This window comes from Bufo gargarizans, chromosome 2 (assembly GCF_014858855.1).
Source record: "Bufo gargarizans isolate SCDJY-AF-19 chromosome 2, ASM1485885v1, whole genome shotgun sequence".
NCBI lineage: Eukaryota > Metazoa > Chordata > Amphibia > Anura > Bufonidae > Bufo > Bufo gargarizans.
Window position 1 is genome coordinate 475,026,127 of NC_058081.1, and position 18,649 is coordinate 475,044,775.

Genomic DNA, 18,649 nt, shown 5'->3' on the forward strand with positions numbered 1-18,649 from the left:
CACACAGGCCAGTATCCATGTTTTGCGGCTGTGCAATTTGCAGACCACAAAACACATAAGGCCATCTGAATGGGCGCTTATGGTGAGGGTGTTTTTTTTCGCTTATTGCATTGTTTTTTCACCAACTGTGTTTGAGCACGAGGCTTTTAATAGTCTTTTTTTTTTTGCATAAGCCATGTGTTTTTCTACAAAAAAACAAAACAAAAACAATACACCCCCCCTCTCACTTCCTCTGTAGATTAGTATGAAAAAAAAAAATCTATAAAAAAAAAATTATATTATAATTTGCGGTGTCAGTTTTAAGACTGTCTTTGCATTAGACGCAACCTCACAAAGCAAAGTGATGTACGCCTGTCTGTAAAGGTCCACCGGCGAGTTGCCTGGCGCCGAGAGGTTCTAATCTGAAACCCTGACCTGCTTTTCACTCCACTTCTCAAGGTGGTAAAGTTCACCAAATGTCACACGCGGGCATCACTTGCGACTTTTCTATGCAGAAACCTGGCGTAGATATAAATGACCCACTTAATGTAGGAATGCCTTTAAAAAATGCGGCAAACAACACCGCTAGAGTTTTTCGAGCAGGGCCAAAAAACCCAAAAGCACTGGATGTCTATGGGACAAAAAATAATAATCCAGAAATGAAAGCAAAAAATACTGCACTCCCAGTAAGCTGCAATTTAAAAAGCCGCTATGGATCCCCCCAAAAATGCACCTTAAGGCTACATTCACATGACCGTATGTATTTTGCGGTACGCGGATGACATCCGTGTTGTATCCGTTTTATTTTTTTCCGGATCCATTGTAACAATGTATATTCTTGTCTGCAAAACACACAAGAATAGGACATGCTATATATTTTTTGCAGGTGCTACAGAACGGGCATACGGATGCGGTCAGCTGTCCGCATTTTTTGCAGACCCATTGAAATCCAATCCGCTAAAAATAAAAATACGTTCGTGTGAATGTAGCCTAAGTGTAAAAAAACAAACAAATAAAAGACAAAAACAACAAAACACTGAAAAAAAAACACACACATTTGTTTTGCGTTTAAATAACATAGACCAGGCATGCTCAACCTGCGGCCCTCCAGCTGTTGCAAAACTACAACTCCCAGCACGCCCGAACAGCCTACAGGAGGGCATTGTGGGAGTTGTAGTTTTACAACAGCTGGAGGGCTGCAGGTTGAGCGTGTCTGACAGACTTCCAACACACATCTGGAGCTTTACATAAAAATACACCAAACTAACAAGACACTGTGTGAAACCATAAATCACGTTCACAGAAAGCGCCATTGCTGTGCCAAACCAAGCGTTAACGGTACATGGGTTCTGCCGTAATAACCCGTCATTAGCGCCTGTCTATTTTGTCCCTGACATATTCTAAGATACTGAGGGAACAGCGGATTATCTCCAGGCTTGGTCGATGCGGTCACATTTTATAGCAACGAGTACGACAATTTAGGATGATAAATATGTAACATGGAGCTTAACCCTTCATCTGGCAGTGCAGGTGGGCGGCCTGTTCTGCAGAGCTTACAATCTAAAGAAGCTCCAGAATGCCAAATCTAACTCGTTATGCAGTCAGGGAGGAGTACAGTCGTCCGCCTGCAGATACAATGGAGGTCATATGGGTGGTTACCCCGCTTTCCCAGGAACAGACATAAAAGGCTGAATAAAACACTGAAAGCGTGAGAACTCGACAGACATTGATCCGGTAACTCTGAGGCAGGATCTGCCCGGTAATGGGAGAGGATCAAGTTCTGTTCCATTCAATAAACCTCCTGATTTAATCACAAATTATGCACAGAGGCGTTCACCGCTCCCTCAGGGACAGGAGACGACCGGTGTCAGAACTTGTAGATATCGCTCTGGAAACAATAGTTTTAAAGGAAAAAAATGTCAACGCCTGGAGTGAGCAAAGGGACAAGATAGAGAGATGTGGTATGGAGGGCAGATTGCAATAGGTAAAAAGGGGAACACCACCCCCCAGCTACCCCCAGAATTATATAACCTGCATCCCTTCACCCTTAGGCTACTTCTTTAACACTCACTTTTTGGCTTTCCGTTTGCGAGATCCGTTCAGGGCTCTCACACGCGGTCCAAAACGGATCCGTTTCACCCTAATGCATCCTGAATGGAAAAGGATCTGCTCAGAATGCATCAGTTTGCCTCCGTTCAGTCGCCATTCCGCTCTGGACGCTGCCTGCAGCGTTTTTCTGTCAGCGATGTGGTGCGGAGCAAGACAGATCCGTCCTAGCACACAATGTAGGTCAATGGGGATGAATCCGTTTTCTATGACACAATCTGGCACAAAAGAAAACGGATCCGTCCCCCATTGAATTTTATTGGTGTTCAAGATTGATCAGTCTTGGCTATGTTAAAGAGAATACAAACGGATCCGTTCATGACTGATGCATGCGGTTGTTTTATTGTAATGGAAGCCTTTTTGCAGATCCATGACGGATCCGCATAAAACGCAAGCGTGAAAGTAGCCTTATAAACCTACCCTCGGGAGAATTCTGGCCACACACTTAAGAGCTATCTCCTCCATAAAGATAAATGCTCAGATAGGCCAAAAGTGCCATACAGAGAAAGATCAGCGGCAATCAATGCCGATTATCCACTGCTGAATGTATGGGCAGCGTCCTCCTCCAACATGTAGCTCTACTCCATCATGCTTTATACTCTATTCACAATCACATCTAGAGCTGCAATATTCTAGTTAAGGGCTTCTGCACACGAACGTATGCCCCCGGTTCTGTGAGTTGGGGACCGCAAATGCACAGGTACCATCCATGTTCTATTTTTCTTTGCGGTATGGAGGCCCGGCCAGAAAACCACACAACACCCCCATTCGAGTGAGTCTGCATCCATGAAGCGGTGCACGAGCGGCCAGTGCCCGTATATTGCGGACCCACTGTTTGCAGGCTGCAATACGGGCACCGGCCGACAACATTCGTGTGCACAAGCCCCAACTCTCAGGCTGCACGGCCTCATCGTTTATAAGCTGTAAAGGCGGAGACCATCAGCATCCAGTTGATGCATTCTCAGTAGTATCTGACAAATATTGGTTTGCAGCTCTGGTTGTGAACGATGGACAAAATATTATGTACTTCAAGTAAAGTACAAGATGCCGAAAGCAGGTCCAGTGCGGTGTGCATACTGAAATTCTACCATTTGCATTATGTATCTGCAATGTTTCCCCCTAGTTTTGGCCCTTGGATTTACAACGGGGCCCGCGATAAGACGCAGTCAATAATATCAAATAATGACAGATTGATCACATATCCTCGCCACGACTTCTACCCTCCGGCAGTTCATCACTCACCTGAACGGATTTCTGCACCTACACCAGAGAGGCCATGTTTTGTGGCCTGTAAACTGCAGATACCACCTGTGTGCACGCCGCACTTTCCATTGCCGCAAAACAGACAAGAATAGGACATGTTCTATCATTTGCGGTATGGACGACATCTCCTTTTTTGCAGCCCTATAGAAATGGGTAAATGAGAGGCGCAAAAAAATGCAGATCGAAAAGGCGGTTGTGTGCACGAGGCCCTTAGTCGGAATTCCTGGAAATTTTCCACCTAAAAAAATCAATGGATACAGAAAAATAAAAACAATACAGAATTCCACCCTGCCCTGAGAGGCTTGTAGCTGAAATCTGTGTCTGTAGCCCCGGGGGACCGTTTAGCTCCTGCTGTAATTAGCTAACACGTTGCAATGGGGAGTCTGGTGCCATGCCAGCCGAGGGCCTGTAGTGAGGGCGTTGTCCTCCATGTTTCGGCAAGCACAATTATGATCTGGTGCACGACGGGCGGCCTGTTTGCACTATTTCAGTGCAAGTCTTGAAAGGTCTTTGAGCCACAGCTTACACCCTCTAGATATGAGCACATGCACTCCAGAATGTATTGGGAGCAGGGGTCTACATATTCGTGAAGGCGTCTGCTCCTTGTGAACATAAACCTCAGGCAGCATGACCTTATTCCTGGGGAGCCGGGGGTACATTTATACTCAGCTGGAGCCTCCTTTAAATGTACCGCACAGAAGTTGTCTATAGCAGTGTTTCCCAACCAGTGTGCCTCCAGCTGTTGCAAAACTACAACTCCCAGCATGCCTGGACAGCCTTTGGCTGTGCGGGCATGCTGGGAGTTGTAGTTTTGCAACAGCTGGAGGCACACTGGTTGGGAAACACTGGTCTATAGGGTGTACCTGCCCCCGGCTGAGAATAAATTACATTTATTCAATTCTAGGGCAGGTCTGCAAGGTACTGCTGCTGCTGCACAGGGTGGCGGGAGAAGATGCAGATCCTGTGGGGTTTAATAGAAGTACGTTCTTGTGTGCATTTTCCCCCAGACTCCCCGGTGCAGATGCATGTCTTCGTACACGTCCATCAACCCTACGTCTGATTTATGGTGGCAGTAAAATGAGTCTTCAACTTTGTATAACACAGCGGTGAGGTTACTCCTAAAACGTCTGCACAGCTGTACAACCACGCTTCTAACATGTCAGGGCTTTCCATAGCAACGTGAAATACAGCCGAGGGGCAGCATTGTTTCTGCTGCTGAAGGGAGGGTAAACCTGCTTCTATAATAACCAGGATGAGAGAGAACGGCCACCAGAGGGCGCTGCTGTAGGGCTGATCTTATTATAAGTCAGTAACATATACTGTAAAGAACTATCAAAGTGATCACCACAGAGATGGATCCACTGATCAGTACTTGTGATCCTTAGACCCACAGGATGGACTATAGTTCTGTCCTATAAGATGAAGTTAAAAAGTGAAGTAGTCTTTTAGGCGAGGACCACTGTGGTGACTTGCTGTAAAAACACGGCTCATGTGTAAGGCCAGTTTCACACTGGCGTTTATCTTTTCCAGGAGGAGGACAGCCTGCCGGATCCGTACTACAGTTTACACCCATGTGCTGCCGGAAGTACGCCCAGAGCCATTCCCGATAATGGGGACCGGCCGGAGTACGGCAAATATGCAGAGGCAGCCGGACAAAAAAAAATAATGCTGTGTGCAGTGGTATTTGTCCGTCCGTCCGCCTCTCGGCAATATTTACCATGCTGCAGCCGGATCTCCAACATGACCCATTATAGTGAATGGGGCCAGGCGGACTTCCGGCAGCACACGGGTGTGTATACTGCAGTACGGATCTGGCAGGCTGTTCCACTGCCGGAAAAGATAAACGCCAGTATGAAACTGGCCTAACTCATGCAAAAAGAGAACAAACTGGTTTTCACATTGTCACTTGTAAGCCTTTTTTGCCATCATACACCTTAGGCTGAATGCACGCGGCCGTGTTCTGCAGCCGTGAGCGGTCCGTGGTATGCCGGCCTGGATTCCTGCTGACAGCAGGAGCGCACGGCGTCATTGGCTATGCGCTTCATGCCGCCGCTGCACTACAGTAATACACTCATATGATCTATATGAGTGTATTACTGTAGTGCAGCGGCGGCATGAGGCGCACAGCGTCATAGCAACCAATGATGCCGTGCGCTCCTGCTGTCAGCAGGAAATCCAGGCCGGCATACCACGGACCGCTCATCGGCCTGCGGAACACTGGCCGTGATGCATTCGGCCTTACTGTGAATTGTGGGCAACTAAGCCCTTAAGGGCAGAGAAGCCAAGTTAGTGCTCCAGACTAAAAAAAAAAATACCTAGGAGCCATTGGCTACTGAACTGAAAAATCTTGTCGCCAAATTTTAAATACATATAAATTATAATTAAAAAAGACTTGGAGGAGAAGAGGAGACCGTAGTGAGTCAGCTGCTACATACAGCAGACTTCCTGCCAGAACTGGGAAACATAGGAGACTACAGCACCAGATACCTCTTCCATCCATTGACATCTCCTCTCATGTAGACGTTCTCTTTCCTCTTCTCCTTTCTTTGACCCAGACCGCCATGGCAGATTCTTTCAGCCGCATCTAGGCTCTGCAGAGTTTGTTAAAAACATGTTAGATTTCTTAATTTTTCTATAAGCCTCCTCACATTTTTAACACAACCTCCCCACCCTGGTTTCCCAACAATGTCATCCTGCTGTCCCTCCCAGCCCTGTGCTCCCCAATGCCCCTGCTGAAAAAATAGTGACCCCAGGAGACAGTGTCCCTATGGTGCCCCCAGCAATTATGTTCCCTAGCGTGCCCTCCTCCATTAATAATAATGTCCGCTAAAATGCCCCCCAGTAATAATAAAACCCTATATTGTGCTCCCAGTAGTAATGCCTGTATAATGTCCCCTATTATGTCCCTGTAATAGAAATGCCCCTACAGTGTCTCCAGCATTAATATCTCCTATTTTACCCCAGGTAAAAATGCCACTATAGTGCCCCTAGTAGTAATGCCCATGTTAAAAAAAAAATCCCGCTATAGTGCCCCAGGATTAAAATGCCCCCCTGTGCATCCAGTAATGCCCCATATAGTGCCCTCATTAAAAAATGCCCTGGTAATGCCCCCTATAAGACCTCCGTGTTAAAAGTCCGCAGTGCCACCAGCAATGGCCCTTATACTGTCCCCTGTATTAAAAACTCCTCAAGAGTGCCCCAATTATGCTGCCAGTTATGTCCCCCACAGCGCCCCTCCAGTAGTAATGTCCCCCACAGCGCCCCTCCAGTAGTAATGTCCCCCACAGCGCCCCTCCAGTAGTAATGTCCCCCACAGCGCCCCTCCAGTAGTAATGTCCCCCACAGCGCCCCTCCAGTAGTAATGTCCCCCACAGCGCCCCTCCAGTAGTAATGTCCCCCACAGCGCCCCTCCAGTAGTAATGTCCCCCACAGAGCCCCTCCAGTAGTAATGTCCCCCACAGCGCCCCTCCAGTAGTAATGTCCCCCACAGCGCCCCTCCAGTAGTGTCCATTATAGTGCTCCCATTGAGTAATGCCCCAAAGTGCCCCTTCAGTATTATGCCCCCAGCAGTGCTATCCTTCCTGTTAGTAAAGGCCCCAAGATGGCAGTGAAAAAACAACAAGTAATACTCACCTGTATCCCACGTTCACAATGCAGGCCACAACCTCTTCTGGTCTACGGCCACATCGCATTATGTCATCACGCACGCCTGCGCAGGTATTTACTACCTCATAGGCTTCAGGCCTTCTAAGCCTGAAGCCTATGAGGGTTATCGGCAGCGGGGTAGAGTACTATCATCTCCTGTGCCCCGCCGCAGTATTGAACTGCAGAGCTGCAGTGGCGGGTCTTATCACCATTTGTAAATTCTAAGTCGCATTGGAGAGCATTTTGGTCACCATCTGGAGCACTGCAAGTACAGGGGGCCTAGCAAGGTGCAAAAATGAAAACTGTCACCAGCACTCCGAGTCTAGTGCCAAGCTCCCATCAGGACCAGAAGTCCGCTGTGATAACTACATGCATGGTCATGTGCATGAAGACCGCACGTCACACTTCCAGTCCAGTGGGGACCCGAAGCAGTGGAGATAGGAGCCTTCAGCCCTCGAGTGCTTACTTTTGCACCCTGTCTGGCCACCTGATCATGAGTTTTCCGTCTCGGAGAACCCCTTTAATTTGCTGCTCCTCAAGAAGAATCTAGTTCTGGAGGGGGCAGGGTCGTCGCCTGTGATACAATATGAAGCGTCAGAGAATTACGGACAAGCCAACAGGACCAATCGCAACATTTAAATTAATTTTATTTCATGTTCTTTTTAGAAATCTGAGATCAAACAGTGAACAGACGAACGTGGACGTCTTGTTACATGATCTGCAAATGTTCTGCCCGGTGACATGTTCGGCAGCAATGCCCTAGGTTTACCAGAAAAAAAATAATCTCCTTTTTTCACAACAGCAACGTTAGGGCTTAGAAACGCAGCCAGTACATAGCACTGCGGATGCGGTTGTAGTCAGGAACCTGCTCAACGGGACCTAAGGAAAGATGAGAAGATGACGCTGTAAATATATTCTCACCTGTAATTAAACTTCATTACTGAGGTGCAATCAATAGGACTGCAGCTCAGCAAACAAAAGACCATTCAGCAGCCGTGTCCCTCAGATAAACTTACCAACTGAAGCCACGGCAGGACACCTATCGTACAGGTATTTGGAGCAGATCTCCCTCAGTGTCTTGGTATTGACAGCCTGTAAGAAGACATGACATAAATGGAGATTTCATCCTTCCCAGCACAAGGGGCCTGTCACATGGACATGGAGATGAGGCAGTATGAGGGTGATGAACAATCACCACTACGATAATTCGTCCACCACCATTCCACTGTTTGTTGTCAGAACATCTCTGTGTACCAGGGTCGATGTGCTGCCAGCAAACAACTATTTTAGGTGCCACATGAATGAACATTTGCTCATTTGGTGATCTGTGGCACATTTACACGTGTCAATTATCGGAAACCAGCATTCGTATAAACTCTGGTCCCCGACAGTCGGCCTCATCCTTTACGCGTGTAAAGGGCCCTTACTTCTCTTATATTCTCTGAAAATTAACCAAGACAAGGGGCAGACGGACGGGGGTATAACTTCAGGATCAGACTATACAGGGTTTGTTATCTGTTAGCATGCATACACATAGATCTGCAAAATAGTAGAAGATTTTTTAAAATCAAGACTACAAGTAAGATTTATGCAAATTTTTCTAGATTTTTTATTTTTTTTGCATTGGACCCCAACCTGGAAAATGGTTGCAAGTCGACCTAGCTTTTTTTTTTTTTTATTACAGAAATTCATTTTTCCAGGAAAAATTATTTCACTGGTGCATCACATATTGTAGCTAAAAGCAGACAATAGCTTTAATAATAGACCTGCATATGTCCAGAGTGTAAACTGCTCTATTCAAGTTGCAGGCACCTCAATGGGGACTGGATGGAGAGCACTGACGTGGGGTGACTGATGTATACACTGTCTATCTGCGTAGAACTGTTGATGCATCCTCCTCCCGAACTAATGGTCCATCACCAAAGGGCTTGCACATGCTATAAGATACCACTTCACTAGACATTTGAGGATGCGGAAGCAAAATCAGGGGGTGTAGCGGCATTATATAGCCAGTGCAATCAGACTAAGCCTGAGTGAATACTCACATCAATCCTGGAATTCCATTCCTCCAGAGAGATTCGCTGGCCATAAGCCAAAACCTGACGCCCAATATCTTCACACACAGGGGTTGTTCCTATAGAATCACACCGAAACATAAGATGTCAATGTGAGCTTTGCAGTCTTCGTTTCCCCCCACACTTATAATACCAACGTACCATCCAGCTGGGCCACCAGAGTGCTTTTCAAGGTCTTCTTAGCTTGGGCCAGTTCGCCGTCAGTTGCACTGGTACAAATACGCATCCTGTGGAATAGATATATAAAAAAAAAAAACTGAGTGACGGCTTCGTAAACTGTGCAATAACACAATTCCCCTGTGATGGAACTGTAAGAAAATGGAACATACACTGCCACGTTCCACCATGGATCACAGCTGACTGCTGGGATTTTCCCATTAAACAGAAATCATGCTTTCTGCTTACCACTCTCCCTGAGCAACGTGGAGCATGTCCTCAATATTATGTTTATCGGTCACAAAGTGAAGGCCGAAAAGGCCTGTGTCTGAGTAGCGGATATTGAAGGACTGGAAACTCTGGCACAGGTTGTACTCGGCAGAAGTCCTTGCCACATTGCTGGAAAGATTCTACAAAAATAAATAAAATTATTGGGGAAATACAACTCCCATCATGTTTAGCCCTCAGTAACTTGTGCTATAATATTTGATCATTACTAAATGAACAAATATTCTGTGGTGGAGAGCTGGCTTCATTATGCTCACCTTCCCGCCTCCATATGTAGCGTCATAGTTGCTAATGATGGTGTTCGCCAAAGCCAGAGCAACATTATCGGTGCTATTCCATCCTGGTCCTTCAACTGCTATAGCAACATGAGCCAGGGGCAGGTCGTCGTTGCGGGCAGAGAGCTAAAAAGGGACAAACGGAAAAATTCTGATAACACAATTAATGCAAAAAACAAACCCAAAACCCAGACGCTCTGGGGTCACACTGACAAATGGAGCTGCTCTTACTGGAACTGGCAGCAGGGACACCCCCCCAAACCCATTTTCCAGGTTTAGGATATTGATGGTGTAGCCTCAGGATAGGCCATCAATATTAGACCAGTGGAGGTCCAACTATAGATACTACTGATGACCAGCTGTTTGAATAGCCCACTGCGCTCATAGGAGTGCTGCTGCCTTTTCACGGCTTCACAGGGAGCCATTTACCAGCACGCAGCCTGCAAGGCAGTGCATTGTATTGCTCCTTCTGCACATGGTTTGCTTGGAGTTTGTGGAGATACATGGGACTGCATAGGAGCTGTATACACTAAATAGTCTGCAGAGCTGCTTCATTTCAGATGCATTGGAGCAATAATTCAAAAAATAAATAAAAAAGGTGCATACAGCATATAAGCCATTAAAGGTGCAAATACTCACTGCACTTCCAGTAAACCTGCATGGGGAAAGCACAGGGATAACGCCATCCTCATATTCTGAAGAAAGTCCACCAAAGTGTCTTTGGGCTAGGTCACACAGTTCCTTGTGATTGACTCCTGAGGACAAGGGAACATTTAAAGCTACATATAACACCTGTGATGAAATTATCCAATATATATTCATTTACAGACGCTCGGGGGAAGGAGGAGAACTGACAATAAATAATAGCAAATTGGGCTTATATTAATGAAACGGGTCCATGATGGACATAGGGTTACCTCCTGCTGCTGCAAGGACCATACGAGGTGCCTTGTAGTGTAGGTTGACGTATTCAAGAAGATCGGCCCGTGTGAACTTCCTAAAAGAAAAGATCACCAAGAAAATTTATATATATACACACACACACACACACACACACACACACACACACACACACACACATACATACACACACACACACACACATATACACATCCATGAATATAAGATAAGAATGCATGTCTGACATGAATATCCCACTACGGTCAATGGACAAACATGAAATAATGGATCCTGTTATCACCGTCATACGCTGCTACTATTGCACACAAGCACCAGTGAAGACTGGAAATTTTTCTTTCCATTTTGCCCTTTTCACCAGCCACTCCAATACAGAACCACTCACTTCACATTTTCAGTGGGGCCCACAACAGTGAGGCCTAGGGGAGTTCCTTGGTATGCAGTGGCATGGAGGTAATCAAATGTCACTTCTTGGAGGTTAGAGTCAAGCTCCTGGATCTCCCTCAGCACCACCTCCCGTGTCTTCTCGATCTGAGAGTCCTCCAGGCTCTTATTCTGAACCACATCAGCCAGAATCTCGACAGCTGAGAACAGAGAATGATGACAGACACGTCCTGGAACACGGCAGCCATGATGTGCATAAGGATAAACGGTTGCGGCTGGGGCTCTTGTGGATACACACCTTAAAGGCTATTGACACCTACAGGGCATTTTTTTTTTCTATGATTGCATTTTGCTATTTTTGGGCTAAAAACATTTTTTCAATTGGTCCTTATTAAAAATGTTCAGCCATTTTTGAGACACAGAGGTTAAAAATCTATTTGCAGAATATCACTTTTCACTAAGTCAGGGCTCAAGTGAAGCCTTATCTCCGGTCTCCTGACCTCAAACACTCATTTAAGCCATAGTCTTATCAGTTTGATAAGAGTTTAGCTATAAGGAGTGTTTATGAGGTCAGAAGATCAGAGATAAGGCTTCACAGGAGCCCCAAGAGACTTGGTGAAAAGAGATATTCTGCAAATAGATTCTTAACCCTTGTATCCCAAAAACAGCTGAACATAAAATTAATAAATAAATGAGTAAAATACAATCATAAAAAATTGCCCTGAAGGTGTCCATAGCCTTTAACCTCTTCCTGACCACCCAACCCTTAACTCAGCAGGCACCCGGGACTAATGTATGCGATTGACGATATACACCTAACCCCTCTGATGCCGTGTCGAATGTGACCACGGCATCTGAGAAGTTAAAGATCAGGAGCACGCTCGCTGCCAGCCATGCTCCGACTCCCGCCAGTGAAGTTCGGGTATCCGGATGCAGTGTGCGGCCGCCCCTGTACTCAGGAGTCAAACAGGGCTGCCGCACACTAGTTCCTAATGGAGAGTCTGCCTGAGGCAGGGTTCCAAAGGAACACATTGTAATCCCCCATAGACTCCAATGCTAAAGCATTGGAATCTATGAGAAAAGCAATCTAATGATTGCTTGCTATAGTTCCCTAGGGCAGCTATTAAAAAGTGTAAAAAAAAAAAAAAAGTTTTAAAAAATATTTTAAAAAAATTAAATACATAAAAATTCAAAACACCCCCCTTTCACCAAAATTCTAATACAAAAGTAATTTAAAAAGATAACTTTATGGGCATCACCGCTTGCAAAAACTATTAAAACGACAAAATGAAAAAAATAAAAAAGTCAAAATGGCCAATTTGACATTTTTTTGTCCCTTCACCTCCCACAAAAAATGGAATAAAAAGCGATGAAGAAGTCACACACACCCAAGAATGGTATCAATGAAAAGTATATATCGTGCCGCAAAATATGCGCCCACACAGCTAAAAAAGGTATGGGGGTCCGGAGTCAGGTCCCAGAAAACCCCCAAATGTCTACCTCCTATTCTTTTCAAAGCTCATGTTACAGTCATCCCTATCGTGCTGCATAGTGTATTGACAACTGTATCAATGGAGCCCGGACAAAAAAAAAATGGACTCCAATCAGAGGCAGCAGGAAGGTGTTTCCATGTCTCCTTATCAAGGAAATCTGCTTAAAGTCAAATGCTAATCGCAATGATACAGCGAAGTTTCTGCAGTCACGTGATGTGCACAGACGGACTGAATGATCACGAATGCTGGCTATAAACCACACCTGGTAAGAAGACGTCATGTTACCTTTAGGTAGGTCCTTGGACTGAGCCTTTATGTAGATAGCCGTCTGCTCACGGGTGGTGTATGTACTGAGGTGCGCTCCTATGCTCTCCACCTCTTGCTCCAAGGCAGTCTGGGGGCGCTTCTTGGTTCCCTGGATCAAACGGCAGCAATTAGGATAATATTCCACAGAAAGAGAAGCTAATGTTATTTAGATTATATCCATCTCCCATTTTGTACAACCGTTTCTACACGTCCCTTTAAAGGGGCATTCCCATGCTGAAAAGTAGTAGCACATCGCTAGAATTTACCATCTCTGAGAGGGGGATTAAACCTCTAAGACCACCAGAGACCCTGAGAATGAAGGGTCCGCAGTACTGGTGCATCTAAGAATTCCCTGCACACCAGCACCCCCAGAAGTGCAGGAACCGCAGCTGGCCCCATTCATTTGAATGGAGCTATGCTACACTTCCCCTGCACAGCAGTGTAGTGTGGCCACCTCGAAATGACTGTGAAGGGGACTCAGCGCTACATCAGCACTGGGGCCCCTTCCTTGCCATTATCGGTGGAGTCCCAGGGATCAGACCTCCACGGAGCATAAAGAATTGGCATATCCTAGCAATTTTCCACCACTTTATATGATGTGAAAGGCCCTTTGAGGTATGTAAAGGTAATAAAGGTTATCCCCCCCCCCCCCACCTCCGCATAATCGTCTCCCACCTTGAAGGCCAGATGTTCCAAGAAATATCCTGCTCCGTTGTTCTTTTCATTCTCATAGCGGCTGCCGGCTGAAATCCACACTCCAACCTAAAGACAGAAATTAAATGAATGCGTCAAACAAAAATCTTTATTTTCTACAAGAGCTCTGCTTGTTGTCACTGAATGAATGCAATCCTCCACCCAGAGGATGAATACCTGTTCGGCTCAGTCCAGGGGCTCAATACAACACATTAGAGTTTTGCCTTGATCAGGATATGGATGTAAACAAAAATGTTCACATTCTATCTTAAAGGGGTTGTGCACGAATGGCGGCTGGACCTAGAATGATTACTTACCTGCTTCCCGGCGCCGGCTCCCTGCTGCAGGCCTGCAATGCTCTGGTGGTCTCCCTCGATGTCAACATCTAGTCTGACATCGCCTCAGCCAATCACTGGCTGTGGTGGAGACCAGATCCCCTTACATCATGAATAACGGTAACATGACGCAGGGGGGGGTCCAGTCTCCACCGTGGCCAGTGATTGGCTGCGGCATTGCAGTCCTGGAGGAAAAGGAGCGGGAAGCTGGTGCCGGGAAGTCCGGCCCCGCTTCGATTCTTTCACAAACCCTTTAAAGATTAACTTAATCACAAGGTAAAGCGACAGGAGCTTTCATGGTGAATTTCCGTGGTGACTGGATGCCCTGATGGAAACCACATCCCGCCGATTATTAACACGACTTACGGTGCAGGTAGGTTGTCCAGATTCTTCAGAAGCAACGCGCAGCCCGTTGTCCAGAGCGCTGATCTGGGTATCGGGAATGTTACTCAACGACTGGGCGTAAGACACCGCGCTCCGATTCCTCTTCAGACAGAACAGGGCGGGCTGCAGTCGGAGAAACATTAGAAACAAGTTATCATTCAGATCCACAGGAGGAGTGATCGGCCAACGAAAGGTCCGACCAGGCACACGATGCTACTAGTGTTGAGCGAACTTGTGTTTTAAGTTCGGCGTCTAAAGTTTGGGTTATCGAAGAATCGCGTTATGGATTCCGCTACCACGGACCACAACGGAAGTCGGAATCCATATCCGGTTCCAGATCGGGATTCTCCGCTAATCCAAACCCGAACTTTAGACGCCGAACTTAAAACAGAAGTTCGCTCATCTCTACCAGGGACCCCTAGTGATCAGCTGTTAGAAAAGGCTGGCGCTCCGTGAGGCCATGTGACATCACTGTACATCGGTTACATGGCCTAGTTGCAGTTCAGCCCCATTCAAGTCAATAGAGTGGAGCTGCAGTGGCAGAAAACACACAGCCGCCGACTGATCTTTGGCAGAGTCCGCGCTAAAATTCCAGCATCATAAACCCCGACCTAAACGGGCCCTTAGAGTAAAATTAGAGGGGGTCAAGAGGTTTTTGACTACATCCCAATCGGAGCTTCAGCCGCCCATGTCTCTCAGAGCCTAACAGCGCACACTGACACACTGTAACGAGCCCAGAAAAACATGGCTGCTTTTTAAAGTGCTGAGCTGCAATACCGCACACCGCCTGTGGAGAAGTGTGGCGCTGTTTTTGGAGGACAGCATCCTGCCATGATGAATGTAAACGGAAACCTGTCTGCGGGGAAAACTGCCCGATTCTGCAGCATTCTCATCTCTAAAAATAATCAACCGCAGGTCGCAGTCACATGACCACATCATCCCATTAGATTTTTTAGGACAATGAGCCAGAAGAGCAGGTTTTAATTAATGCAAATTGGAACATGATAATTTCCACATTCATGGACATCCCCTTTAAGTGACATCCGGATTACAACCCCTGCATAATGGTCTAGACTGGAGTCCCACAGGACTAGGTATTACTCAGGGCAGGGGTCCTCACAGAACCGGGCTAGGCGGCCCTGCTGTGTCCTGGGACTGGGTGACCTTCACCACACAGATGAGCGGGCTCTCCATCCACTCTGCCCAATCACCTATAACACATGATAGCAGCCCTCTAACATCCACCGGGCCTCCACCGCTGCCTGGCAGAGAGCTGTACCCACCGAGCGGGCGCAAAAGAAGGCTTTGCCCGCGGCGTTCCCGGCTCTGTACACGGACGCCGCCATCTTCCAGCTGACAGTGAGACAGACAGATGCACGCATGCGCAGAAAGAATCAGCGGAGGCGCAAGGCGCTGATCTATGTCAGTTAGAGCGCCCTCTGCTGCTTGGAGGTCACTAGTGCAGGTACGAAGTATATTACAGTCTAGAGCAGGGGGTGGACAACTGCGGCCCCCAACCATGTAGTAACAGACATGATGTCTATATCTGGAGGCTGCTCACATGTATGTTTCATGTATTTCTCCCATTAGATGGGAGTCCTGGAACTGGAATTAGACATTAATGGTATATGCTGTGTTCAATATGCCATAAATACAGTATTTCAGTTGATAATACCCCTTTAAATTTTAATTTCAGGCCTCCTCGTTGGTTCGGTCTGGCAATGTGGCCCCCAACCAGGAAACGTTGTGCACCCCTGGTCTAGAGGAAAGTTTCATTATGGTATTGGTTGTGTGAGATCGGCTGCAGTCATCGATAATAAGAATGTGAGTGATGGTAGGTTTTACTTTCTTTTCTGCTTAGGGTAGTTATGAGAATGTATAAGAATATAACCAGTGCAGTTTCTAGGCAAAATTTCTCTCAGGGCGAGTGTCAAACCCCCCCCCCCCCCCACAACTGCTCGATGAAATAAGTGTCTCCCCATTGTAAAAAATGTGGAACCACATTGCACGGACGGTCACAGTGACGCACTGTCCCATAGACTCAGGCTCTCACTCACAGCAGGCTTCTCTCTCAGCACTGCTCCGGGCGGGCGGTAACAGGCAGGCAGGCAGTGCGGGCGGCGGTGCTCACCTCACTCACTGTACGTCACGCAGTGCGTGAGGTACAGTGAGCGCCGCCGCCCGCACTGCCTGCCTGTGGGGGGACATTATTTTTAATAAGGATCACTATGGACATTATTTAGAATGGAGGCTGCTGTGGATGTCATTATAACTGTATAATGTCTGATAGGCCTAGTCCTGAGTTATATTACCCTGCCCTGTATAATAATGTATCCTGATACCCCTTAGTTATATTACTCCAGCGGGGTAATATAACTAAGGGGTATCAGGGATGGGTACATTATTATACAGGGCATGGGCAGAGTAATATAACTCAGCTCAGGACTAGCTAGGCCTATCAGACATTATACAGTTATAATGAGTAATGACACCAACAGCAGCCTCCATTCTAAATAATGTCCATAGTGATCCTTATTAAACTTAATGTCCCCCACAGTGACAGTGGCCCCCATTTTCATGTCTCCCACAGTGGCCCCCCCATTGTAATTAATGCCCCCCCCCCATTGTAATTAATGCCCCCCCATTGTAATTAATGCCCCCCCATTGTAATTAATGCCCCCCCATTGTAATTAATGCCCCTCCCCATTGTAATTAATGCCCCCCCAGACCATCACTCGCCTCACAGCAGGCATCAGCACTGCTCAGGCGCTCAGGGCGGGCGGTGGCAGGCAGTGCGGCGCTCACCCACTCACTCACTGTATGTCACGCGCCTGCGCCGCCTAGTGGGAGGAGCAGGCGCGTGACGTCAGTAAGTGCCGCCCGCACTGTCTGAAGAGTGAGAGGACTCGGCACTCGGGCGCAGGTCAGGCGAGATGTCAGAGGGAGGGAGCCAGGGCGCACGGCCGAGAAACGACAAGAGGGCACCCCTGCCGGCGCCCCCCTTCTGACAGCGCCCCGGGCGGCCGCCCGTCCCGCCCGCCCCTAGAAACGGCCCTGAATATAACTACTATAATACTGCTCCTATGTACAAGAATATAACTACTATAATACTGCTCCTATGTACAAGAATATAACTACTATAATACTGCTCCTATGTACAAGAATATAACTACTATAATACTGCTCCTATGTACAAGAATATAACTACTATAATACTGCTCCTATGTACAAGAATATAACTAGTATAATACTGCCTCCTATGTACAAGAATATAACTACTATAATACTGCTCCTCTGTACAAGAATATAACTACTATAATACTGCCTCCTATGCACAAGAATATAACTACTATAATACTGCTCCTATGTACAAGAATATATCTACTATAATACTGCTCCTATGTACAAGAATATAACTACTATAATACTGCTCCTATGTACAGGAATATAACTACTATAATACTGCCCCCTATGTACAAGAATATAACTACTATAATACTGCTCCTATGTACAAGAATATAACTACTATAATACTGCTCCTCTGTACAAGAATATAACTACTATAATACTGCCTCCTATGCACAAGAATATAACTACTATAATACTGCTCCTATGTACTATACATCAGCTGCGGTATATCTCGTTGTCCACGGAGCACAATGAACGGCACAGGACGCACTTGGGTATAAATAATGTTTATTTTTCAATAATTGAAAAGGTGGAACAAACAACATCATGAACAGAGGAAACGACAAAGTAAAGTGAATCGTGCAGAGAAATAACGTGGAATAGTTCATACAATAACCGGCCTGATCCCAGGTGTGTAAACAGTGAAGAAGTGCAATCCAACCCACGCGTTTCAGGCAGCAAGCACCACACAGACACAACATTACAATGACGACAAACCTGTAAACTCTAGAGTAGACCTGAATAACACTGAGTATGGTTTCTTCTTGTGCTGGAGTCTGATATGTTATTTGAGTTGTCAGCTGACTTTCTGAAGGTCTAGTTGTCAGCAGACTGTGCTCTAATGCCTATGGTCATCTTGAAGGGCTTTTTGATGCCATCAATTTTTTTTTTTTCTACCCTACATCTCCCCCACACTTGGAATTCTGCCCCCGATCCTCACTGAGACTGCATCCTATGCGAACCATAATGGCACGGTGCTGCGTAGATGTGCATACAGCACCACAGAGACGATAAACAATACATACTGTGATCATATCTCACTTCATTGGATACAAATGATCATGGGAAGCACAGAGGGGCAGATTCCTGATGAGGGTAAGTATCTTCTGTATTATGCTTCTTGTGAGACAAGAAATTGGGGGGGGAAACCCTTTGATGTA

General features: G+C 46.4%; 1 protein-coding gene and 1 long non-coding RNA gene across 2 annotated transcripts; one reads left to right on the top strand and one right to left on the bottom strand.

Annotated features, from left to right (window-relative positions):
• Positions 1-7,623: 7,623 nt before the first annotated feature.
• LOC122926473 (cytochrome b-c1 complex subunit 1, mitochondrial) lies at positions 7,624-15,682 on the bottom strand. Its single transcript, XM_044277859.1, has 13 exons — positions 15,584-15,682; positions 14,283-14,423; positions 13,564-13,650; positions 12,868-12,997; positions 11,091-11,289; positions 10,705-10,784; positions 10,427-10,542; positions 9,770-9,913; positions 9,474-9,634; positions 9,210-9,295; positions 9,039-9,127; positions 8,010-8,085; positions 7,624-7,872 (listed from the first exon to the last, which is right to left on the bottom strand). The coding sequence occupies exons 1-13, from the start codon at positions 15,680-15,682 to the stop codon at positions 7,808-7,810; spliced, it is 1,473 nt and encodes a 490-aa protein (XP_044133794.1). The 3' UTR covers positions 7,624-7,807.
• Positions 15,683-15,799: 117 nt separating this feature from the next.
• On the top strand, positions 15,800-18,382 carry LOC122926474. Its single transcript, XR_006387675.1, has 3 exons — positions 15,800-15,863; positions 15,997-16,124; positions 18,019-18,382. It is a non-coding gene; the product is annotated as an uncharacterized LOC122926474 (long non-coding RNA).
• Positions 18,383-18,649: the final 267 nt, after the last annotated feature.

Excerpts from the sequence above, each read along its gene's own strand:
- LOC122926473 (XM_044277859.1), bottom strand. The coding sequence starts at position 15,682 with ATGCGTGCATCTGTCTGTCTCACTGTCAGCTGGAAGATGGCGGCGTCC. Across the intron at positions 11,290-12,867 it reads GTCCAAGGACCTACCTAAAG|CTGTCGAGATTCTGGCTGAT; the intron begins GTAACATGACGT and ends CTCTGTTCTCAG. Across the intron at positions 8,086-9,038 it reads AATGGAATTCCAGGATTGAT|GCTGTCAATACCAAGACACT; the intron begins GTGAGTATTCAC and ends GTCTTCTTACAG.